General features: G+C 50.7%; 1 protein-coding gene across 1 annotated transcript in view; it reads right to left on the reverse strand.

Annotated features, from left to right (window-relative positions):
- Positions 1-10,419, reverse strand: part of dgkd (diacylglycerol kinase delta) — a 34,528-nt gene extending 24,109 nt beyond the window's left edge. The window contains exons 1-10 of the mRNA XM_085371421.1: positions 10,269-10,419; positions 6,899-7,009; positions 6,736-6,816; positions 2,329-2,433; positions 2,103-2,235; positions 1,650-1,756; positions 1,445-1,570; positions 1,259-1,361; positions 274-436; positions 61-169 (exon numbers count right to left, since the gene is read on the reverse strand). Coding sequence (XP_085227547.1) covers positions 61-169; positions 274-436; positions 1,259-1,361; positions 1,445-1,570; positions 1,650-1,756; positions 2,103-2,235; positions 2,329-2,433; positions 6,736-6,816; positions 6,899-7,009; positions 10,269-10,406 — 1,176 coding nt within the window. The 5' untranslated portion in view covers positions 10,407-10,419. The remainder of the gene's footprint in view (positions 1-60; positions 170-273; positions 437-1,258; positions 1,362-1,444; positions 1,571-1,649; positions 1,757-2,102; positions 2,236-2,328; positions 2,434-6,735; positions 6,817-6,898; positions 7,010-10,268) is intronic.
- Positions 10,420-10,740: the final 321 nt, after the last annotated feature.

Genomic DNA, 10,740 nt, shown 5'->3' on the forward strand with positions numbered 1-10,740 from the left:
CACACAGTCAGCGGCGAGCACGGCGGGAGGCAGAGCACGAGTTAACCTGCAAGCTCGTACCTGCTTGTGCAGCGTGAGCATATCGATCTCAGACAGCACCCAGCCAACGCTGCCATCTCCTCCACACACCAGGATCCTGAAGGTATCGAACTTCTGGAACAGCCGCAGACTGCCACACACACACACACACACACACACAGAGGTGTGAACTTGCATGTCAAACATACTGTGTGTTACTGTGTTTTTGTCTGTGTGCGTCTGTGTGCGTGTCACCCCAGGTGAGGCCCTCCATTCATCAGGTCAAACACCTGCGCCGGGTTCAGCAGCTGCTTGAAGCGCCGCAGGAACTTCACACCCTGATTGTCTCCACTTTTAGAGTTAACAAAGACCAACAGAGGACTGGTGCAGGACGGAGGACACGACGCCTTCCAGAAACCTGCGCACACAACACACACACACACCAGCTGTTGGTCTGCCGTGGGTTAGTGGGGCACTGGTTTGTGTCGACCTCCTGCAGACCGACGTGGGCGGTGCTGGCTCTGATGCTGCACACATTAAAACCTCTGTAACAGCCGCTTTAACCCGAGAGCCCACCCTGAGGCCCTTTGCTGTCATATTTCAGCCTGCACAGAGTGAGTGGGTCTGCTGTAGTGACCGGTGAGGGTGGTGAGCTTTTTCAACGGTCGTCAGACCACAACTTTATTGGTTTGTATTGGTGTCAAAGGTCATCTTTGTGGGGGAAGTGTCGGCATTCTGACGTCTTCAAAGTTTATGGCACAGAGCTCAACGTTTCTCTGTGAGGAGACACGTTGATGGTGTGGATGAACCTGCCTGTTTACCGAGCACACTCATCTTTATTGTTTATTATCTTTAATTGCAGTCTGGAGATGTTCTTTCTTGTGGGATGAAGACAGCTGTGTTTAGTTCTCTGACATGTCCGTTTTTACCGCCATTTTAATGAAGCTCCAGCACAGACGTGCAGGTACAGAGACGGAGATGTGGCGGTACTGTCCGAGCGGCCGTACCCATCATTCAGGAGAACGCTGACTGTGCGATCATGTTCAGAGGGTTCACTGTGTGTGTTACTGACATCAGGGGAAATAAGAAGGAAACCTGCAGGGTCGCGTCAGCGTGAGGTGGTAATGTTAGTGATTATAATGGTGATGGTGGGGATGACGGCTGTGTGAGCAGATCTGCAGTGAGTGTGTTTGCCCTGCGGGGGGCAGCGTGGGGCTCAGACTGACAGGAGCACACTCACCGTCTGAGTCGATGCTGTTGAGTGCCGTCGGAGGGATGACGGACACTTTGCACTGACCAAGGGGACACTTGGAGGACAGCTGCTCCTTACAGCTGGAGTGCACCTGTGGAGACAGCTCACCTGTTCACACATCTGACGTGTGTGTGTGTGTGTGTGCGTGCGTGCGTGTGTGTGTGTGTGTCTCACCATTGCTTTACACCACAGACACCTCCAGTCCTGCAGCCGCAGCACACTGCCGCACGTTTTATCACACACGGTGCACTTGGCCGACACCGGCAGGTTTCCCTCCAACCACTGATGAGGCATCGACACCTGAGCACAGAGGTCAAAGGTCAGAGGTGAGCCGTTCCCCGACTCAGAATTGACAGGACATCTGTGCTGTGTGTCTCACCCCGTCCTCGTCCTCAATGATGTCCTTCCCGATAGAAGCTAGCGTTGTCCATTTACAGTTGTTGGTGGCTCTGACTGCACACCGTTTGTGAGCCTTAAATTTACACACTGAAACACACACACAGACACACAGGTCAAATTATCCTGCGGCTCATCTACAAACTGCAGAGCACAGCCCCTGAGCTGGAGCTGTCTGCTGATAGCATTCAGCCTCAAAAGCTTTGTTACAGGCCAATAAAGGAAAGCTGTATCTGAAGGATGCAGTCCGCCTGCATGCTGATTCACAGGATGCTGATTCACACCCACCTCCACGTGTACACAGGTGGAGGTGGGTGGAGCACACTCAGCTCCAAGTTTGTTGATCAGGAACACGCTGCTGCTCACAGACAGCACTCCTCACTGTCACTATAACAGCTCTTTGCTCTGCACCGTGTGTGTGTGTGTACTTGTGTACCTTCACAGGAGAGGCCGTGTGACGTGACCCCTGACAGAGCCTCCCTGCACACGTTGCAGTACGTGGGTCTGGCGTGGGAGCAGGCGTACCAGTTGTGCATCCCACTGAAGTGGTCCATGCTATACTGGGTGGACTGGGACACACACACACACACACACACACACACAGTGAGCAGGCTGTACAGAGACCAGTCTCTGTACACTGGGATGGCAGGGACGAGACTGACCTCATAATTCTGTCTGTTCTGGATGCTGCGCAGCGCCGTCATCCAATCCTCCATTTCCTTCCTGTTGTCTGCACAAAGGATGAGGCGCCGACAGGGCGTGATCACCTGAAACACACAGGTGCATACATCACGGTGCATTCACAGTCCACAGCCAGATGTAGGAGTTTCAGATGTCACACTTCAAACTTTAATTAACAAGATGTCAAATCATGAGGACACAGCTGGAAGCTTGAAGAGCTGCTGCCCTCATAACTCTGTGACTTCTTGATCAGCTGCTCTACAATGAAGCTTCTGTTTCCTCAATGACAGAAACAGACCCAACCAAGAAACCCTTATCAGGTATCCAGTGCTCACACACACACACACACACACACACACACACACGCACACACACACACACACGCACACACGCGCACGCACGCACGCGCACGCACGCACACACACGTACACAGATGCACGCACACACGCACACGCACACACGTACACAGATGCACGCGCGCGCGCGCGCACGCGCACACACACGCACACACGCACGTCAGATGTGTGAACAGGTGAGCTGTCTCGCGCACGCGCACGCACGCACACGTACACAGATGCACGCGCACGCGCGCGCACGCACGCGCACACACACGTACACAGATGCACGCACACACGCACACGCGCACGCACACACACGTACACAGATGCACGCACACACGCACACGCACACAGATGCACGCGCACGCACGCGCGCACGCACACACACGTACACAGATGCACGCACACACGCACACGCACACACGTACACAGATGCACGCGCACACACGCGCGCACACACGCACGCACGCACACGCAAACTGTGTGTGTGTTAGAGTTGGTGCCTCTGTCACTCTGCTCCTCCTCAGGTTGTGTCTCAGGTGTGGTGCATGCTGGGAAACGCGCTCAGACTGCTGCAGGGTCTGATGAGTGGCTACATTCTGACTTGTTCTGGATCAGTTTTGCTCCTGCTGTTGCAGTTTCCTGAACTTTTACTCTGATGTCTGGGAATAAAAGCACACGAGGCTCAGTCCGAACACTCTGGGAATGATCAGGGTTCCGTGTGAGAGCTTAGTCACGTCCCAACAAAGCCTCGTTTCAGGACGCGACCACAGAACCTGCAGCACAGGCTCGGCCGTCACACGGAGAGCATCACAGGACGCCGGGATATCTGGGAGCAGACTTCCTTGCTCGGGCTGCTGACACCTGTCAGGAGCAGAGATGGGCAGTAACGCGTTACTTGTAACGTGTTACTGTAATCCGATTACTTTTTTCAAGTAACGAGTAAAGTAAGGGATTACTATTGCAAAAACGGTAATTAGATTACCGTTACTTTCCCGTGAGCACGCCGCGTTACTAAAACCGTGAGTTTTTTGCGAGAATGTCTCACAACAGTGACGTAAGCGAGTGCGACGTTCGTGACAACAGCTGTGTGCAGATCAACAATGGATCACATATCGAGTGCAGAGAGAGTATGAGCGTGCAGCGTTTAAAGCGTGGAAGTACTGACCTTACTTTGAGTTTGATTCCATAAAAAGTGACAAAAACATTAGTGTCCGCTGTGCGTGGGAAGAAAACTTATTTTTACAGCGAAAAAAACCCCTAAACTTCCAACAAGCACCGAGTAGCTACGACGTAATGGGAAACTCACAGAGAAACTCGCGGATTCTTCCACTGACCGCGGCACACCTGCACCAGGGCAAACCTCCGCCTACCATAGTCCTGCTTTACAGGTGAAAATAGAGCAACAGGACCGCTGAGTCTTTGACTTTATTTATTTTCTGCTGTGTTTTACTTGCATCTATTTGCAAGAGTGAGTGGAAACACTCACAAAAAATATTTTATTTTATGAGCTGGAATGTGCAGAAAATAGGTTTAAATGTTAAACTAATTTCTTCCAGTCAGAGAATGTTGCAGATAATTAAATGTTTGTTTGATGCATAAAGTTAAAAGATTAAAAGTAATAAAACAAGTTTTAAAAAGAGACTTTTCCATTTGATTACATTTTGTATGATGGATTATGCAGAAAAAGTAGAATTGGGCTGAAAGATCTATCGCTTTATCACCTCTTCAGGTTGTAAATCATGTTTTTAAAAAGTAACTAAGTAATTAATTACTTTTGAAAATAAGTCATCAGTAAAGTAACAGGATTACTTTTTGGGGATGTAATCAGTAATTAGTTACTGATTACTTTTTTCAAGTAACTTGACCAACACTGGTCAGGAGAGCTCGCAGCGCGGTGCCTTACGGAGAGAAGGAATCAGCCGTCAGTGGTCACGTTAACCCGATGAACAGGAAGAGCGAGCACGGAGCGCGGGTCCCCCAGCTGCCGACTGGACTTTGACACTGTGGGATGAGTCCACACAGACAGAAACACAGCCCGGGTTGGGCTGCGGCTTTGAACATCTAGAACTTTTACAAGTATTCTGGGCTCCTCCCCCTGTAAGACAACTTTCTTGTGATTGGCTGGCGTTGGGAAGCCTGCAGATTACAGATGAGCAGCGCAGCATTATTTTGTATTTTATTGTAATTGTGTGCTAAGTCGTTCCTGCAGAGGGCGCTCCACGTCGGCTCACCGACCAATCACAACAGTTGATGGCGTGGAGCTGCTCAGCCTCAGTCTGTACAGCCGCTGTCGGCAAACGGGCATCACAAACAGGAAGTGACATCACGCCATCGCACACAATGGACCTCTGTGAGCACAAACAGAGATAGCAGTGTTTCTTGCCCCTCCCCCACCGTCCCTGAACCTCTGCTTTCTCTCCACATCGTCATCACCCAATCACTGAGCTGTACAAAGTCACCTGACGTCTCCTCCTCTGCCTGTTTCCAGCTTCCTGCTCCTGTCCTCGCTGCTGCAGCCGACTCATGCTAAGCCTCGGGAAGTCCACAGATCCACACACAGTGGCATGAACGCAGGGGAATAAAACACGTTCCTTCATTCCCGTGTCATGTGACCCACGGGGTCTTTTCCCAGAGCTCAGTTTAAAACGCGGCGGACACCTCAACAGTTCACTTAAGCCACCAAAGCAGCTGTGCATGAGCCACAGTTCACAATAATCCTCCTTTGTGTGATCGGAACACATGGGCGAAGGAAGCGTTTAAAACGAGAACTAATGAGCTCTGTCGACAAAACGAAAGCTCGATTAATCGCCATCACTCTGCTTCCACCGTCTGACTAACGGCGAGCGCTGATGGAGACCGCCCGGCCCACTTGGGTCAGCGTCACCGAGGCTCAGAGCAAAACACGTGTGAAGGCCCGGAGGAGAGACGTCACCAATAACAGCGTGAAGGATCTGACGCAGCGGTGAGTCAGGAAGCGTGAAGCCGGTCAGCTGTCGGTGACATCATGACCTTTTGACCAATAGCTGACTTACCGCGTCCTGACGAAAGTCCGGCTCAGAGTCCCGATCCTGGTTCTGGTCTGCTGTCGTCTCTGCCTCGCTCTGACCATTTCTCCCTGCACCGGCCCCGCCCCCTTCCTTTTCTACCCAATCCAACCAGCAAGAAGGAGGAGTGTGTGTGTCAGCTGTGTTCATGTGACTGTGTATTTTTAGCACACAGACTGTTATTATACCGACCACACACACACACACACACACACACACACACACACACACAGACTCTTTAAACAAACTTCAAAGGCCTCAATTACAGGAAATGACTTCACTCGCCAAAATAAGACGCTCTCTTCCTGTGTGAGTCCGTTGTGTGACTAAAACAGAAACTCTGATGAGCACAAACAGCTCCGAGCATCAAAGCGACAACAGCACAAAACACACAAATGGATTCAGTTAGAAACAAAAGAAAAGCTGAAGATTATTCAACACAACATTTCAAAATTTATAAAAAAAAACTAATCTGTGAAAAATGTTAAAAATAGAAAAAAATAAATATGTAAATAAATAAATTAGAGTAAATATGTTTACACTAAAGGAAAACCAGGTTTTTAATGGACGCCAGCAGCACACACAGACACACACACAACCAGACACACACAAACACAGACACACAATGAGTGACAGACGTAACTCAGCCACGCCTGCTTCCAGTCACTGATCAGCTGATTAGACAGAATGTGAATTAAACAGGAATCTATCCTGAGGTCACTTCCTGTAGTGTAACCACACAGAGCAGGAACAGCGGCCTGTGTGGGGACTATTTTCAGCGGTGGATGAACCTGGCCGTGCTGCTGCAGGTTTGGCCAGAGGGGCCGATGGTGCGATATGGCAGCCTGGCTTCTGTCAGTCTGCCCCAGGGCAGCTGTGGCTACAACTGTAGCTGCCTCCACCAGTGTGTGACTGTGAGAGTGAATGAATAGTGGTATTGTAAAGCGCTTTGGGTGCCTTGAAAAGCGCTATATAAATCCAATCCATTATTATTAAGACTCACGGTGAAGCTGTTGTTGACGTTTTTGGTGCTGGACTCGGCCACGCTGGCGTCCGTCAGGTCGACTTCGTCAAAGATGATGGACTGCAGACACACAGAAAAGGTTATGCTCACGCGTGCGTCCTCAGAACACAGCCCAGCAACTGAGCGGCAGGGTGGGGCTCACCTTGGTGGTCTGAGCGTAGTACAGTGTCCTCCCTCTCAGCTTGAAGTATCGCCGCTTCCAGCGCTGGAACGAGCTCGTCTGTTTCAGCAGGTTCCCCTCCTTCAGCACAGTCTGAAACACACACACACCTGTGAGCACAGATTTCTTCTTTCTCAAGCTGAAAGTGTGTAAATCTTGTGTAAAGATGGAGGCTGTCCGCTGCACAGTTTTAAATAAAGTTGGAAGTGTTTGAATGTTTCTGGCGGCTGAGGCGTGGGACAGCAGGAAACAGTGGAGTGCAGCTTCCTGTCAGAGTCCCACATGACTCAATCTCAATGTTTGTCCCATACTCTAAATATAACCCATGTTCTTCCTGTTCTTCCATTTGCTGCCGCGGGAAATTCCAGACTTCACTGCATGAGCAGGCATTAAACCTGTGATTTATCTCCTCGTTCCCGTGCTTTTATTTTGAAAAGTTAAAAAACTCCGTCTTTTATGTCTGTCAGAATTATTATTGACATTATTCTAATTTTCTCTCATTTTCAGTGTTTGAAGAGATTTGTGTCGTGTCCAAATTCCTGGGCTGCTTCCTCCTGAGGCCGTATTTGTAGACCGATTACGTCACAGCGACGCGCCGAAGGCTGTCCAAATTCGTAGACTCCTCCGAATGCAGCCGACAAATGCGTCCTCATTTTCCCCGAATTTGAAGGATGGGTCGGGTGTGTCCTTCGTGGCCCACCATATCCCAGAATTCATAGCGCGGCCCAGCCAAACTCCAGTTTCCGGCTAATGGCGGCCGCTACTAAGTTTTAAAATTACTCTTATTAATCTTTCTGGGTCACAAAATAAACTTTTAACATATTTTCAGGCGAGAAAGTAGCTGTGTAAACATCAAATATCTGCTCGGTTTATCAAGATATCGCACATTTGCAAAAGTGCTTCGACGTTTTCGGAGACGTCTGTTACCCACCAGCTCGACAGCGAGCCGGGAGCTCGCGGGTCACTGGAGCCGCCGAGAACGGCACAACTCCCGGCACATCATGTTCAGATCACTTTCGCTGCTCGGGTTAAACGTGATATATAAGTCACTTAGACAACCTAAAAATGTTATTGTTGGGCTTTTTTCAGTGTTTTATTTGTTCGTGAGTAAATCGGTTTGGCTGAGATTAAAGTTATTAGATTAGATAAAACTTTATTAATCCCCCGGGTTGGTTCCTCCTTGGTTTTCACACAGCTGACTAAACGTCAAACAGAAAACTGATTAAACAGAAGTATGAGACGGTCGAGAGTTTACGCCAGTGTCCTGTTATATTTTAGATAGCAAGGAGCAGACGGCCGAGTTCATTAAACTCCACCGAGACAGCGCTGACGCTAACTAGAAGGCGAGACCGTCCAATTTAACAGCCGTTTACTTCCGGCCTACCCGACCACCTCAGGAGGATGCAGTCCATGAATTTGGACACGACCAAAGACACCTGCAGTGATGCTCACACCTCTGATGAAGTCTCATAGTGTCAGCTTTGGTTTATACACAGATAGTTTACACTGAGTTTGTTATTACAGAGAAACATCCATCCATCCGCTTCCACTTATCCTTTCCAGGGTCGTGGGGGGCGCTGGAGCCTATCCCAGCTGTCATAGGGTGAGAGGCGGGGTACACCCTGGACAGGTCGCCAGTCAGGGCTAACATGCAGAGACAGACAACCATTCGCACTCACATTCACTCCCAATGGGCAATTTGGATTAATCAATTAACCTGTCCCCACAAGCTGCATGTCTTTGGATGGTGGGAGGAAGCTGGAGTACCCGGAGGGAACCCACGCAAACACGGGGAGAACATGCAAACTCCACACAGAAAGACCCGGCCTGATGGTGGAATTGAACTCAGGACCTTCTTGCCGTGCGGCTCTATGAAGTGAGGACTCGGTGAAGATCTGCAGGTCACAGCGTTGACCCGTTAACCCTTTCGCCATGACGACGCCATGTTCACAGAGGAACACCTGGCACATTTGATCTGGTGCCCAATAACACCGCTCTCTGTGAGTGGGATTAAGTCACCGGAGGCCCCCCTGCAGCAGGAACCACACCTCACTCACCTGTGTCCTGCTCATCAATGATGCCTACCGCCCTGAAAACCAGAGCCTGTCTTTGGTCAGCTCTGTAGGTCGAAGGAAGCGCCTCACAGTGAGCTTTCAGGACTCCGGGTTTGTTTTTTAAATTGTTTCCTAATGGAGCTGCTTTAACATCGTCTGACAACACGATGTCCACATTTCCGAGTCTTTAGCCTGCCCGTGAAGGCAGCAATATGAAAAACGATCAGTAATCAATAAAAGTATAATCTGTCACGTATTGATCAGCGGTGCCAGTTTGAGTTCCCGCTGTTCTCTATCGCAGTTAAAATCCCGCTGCTTTTACCGGAAAACCGGCCGTTACGTGTCGACCGTGATGGGACCGTTATGTGTCACAGTGCTAAAGCTAACGTAGCGCCGCCTCAGCCGCCTCTGTCCACCCCGCAGCAGCACGCGCATTTAGGCCACCAGCGATAGGAAACACCGATGTCTCACAGCGGGCCCAAATCTTTCCGTTATCAGGTGTGAGCTAGTAACCGGTATGTGTTACCGGTTTAAACTCGCGACGTTTCTCTGTTGTTTCCGTGCGTTTTACCGGCGTCTCCGCTGACTTTATGCCGTTTCTGCCCGAATTAGGTTTAACGGAAGCTCCACAGATGGTGAAAAAACCGCACCAGTCAGATCCGTGTTTACACCCGGTCATCTACTGAAACTCGGTGTCTGGCTACGGCGTTTCCTGTTATGTGGTTTAGAAATGGTCTAAGAGCTGTGGCCCTTACCCCAGAAAGCACAGTTTTTCCAGGGACGCTGAAGCCTGGGCTCAGAACTCCGTTTAAAATCGGTCAGATTTAAAGTGACACCAATCTTTGGACTACGGGAGCACGGGCCAAAGACAGTAGACCGGTTTAAGGCGCAAACGCGTCCGGTCTTCAGTTCGGCGTCACCAGCATGCAGCCCACATCTCACACTTGTGTTTTAAAGGCAAAGATAGCGCCGCCCGCAGCGGCCAGTGGAGGACGGCTGTCCGGGAAACAGACGTCAGAGCAGCGCTGAAACATCACACATCATGTTCACTGCGCGCCGGAGTATCCGACGGTCGATGTCTGGTCCGAACATGTTTCACTCTAACAATAAACCGGCTGCTTACCGCTAGAAAGAGGGACCGGCTTTTAAAGAGTCCGTATTTTACATGGAGTTCTGCGGGCCGGTGAGCCGGTGGACAGCGCCGTGCCCTCAGGCTGCGTGTGGCCCTGCGCTGCTGAATGAGCGCCGCCGCTGACCGCCGGCTATGCGCAAGGAGCCCCGGATGTTAGCACACGTACCTTGCTGCGGATCTGGCCGGACGTCGACACTTTTCGGATGAGTTTCTGCGGAGTTCCGGGCTCCTGTTCCGGCTCACTATCTGATGACTCGTCAGGGCACCGCGCCGCGGCGGAATCCGGTCCCCCTGCCTCCGCCATCCTGCCATCAGACCCCCGGTGTCTACCGCTAGGGGGAGCAGCGCCCCCCAGCGGCAGAGACCGGACAGCACAGCGGAGCCGACCCCTGGTGGTCACTCGGTGACATTACAACAACACGAGTTCTCCGCTGGCGTGAAAACAGCCTGAACTCAGCGGAGAGGGTTTGATGGTCCACTGAGCTCCGACAGGCCTGTGTGACCCATAGCATTCCCGCCTCTTACCTGAAAAGGTTGCTCTGTGAAGCAGCCCGACGCCTCGTGAAAGTCACCGGTGACCAGGTTAACTAGATTTTAGGTAACTATTTAGATTTCTTTACATAGTCCACTCTCAATGG

This window comes from Diplotaxodon limnothrissa, linkage group LG14, assembly GCF_057381915.1.
Source record: "Diplotaxodon limnothrissa isolate DT_005_m linkage group LG14, D_limnothrissa_male_GT1.1, whole genome shotgun sequence".
Taxonomy (NCBI): Eukaryota; Metazoa; Chordata; class Actinopteri; order Cichliformes; family Cichlidae; genus Diplotaxodon; species Diplotaxodon limnothrissa.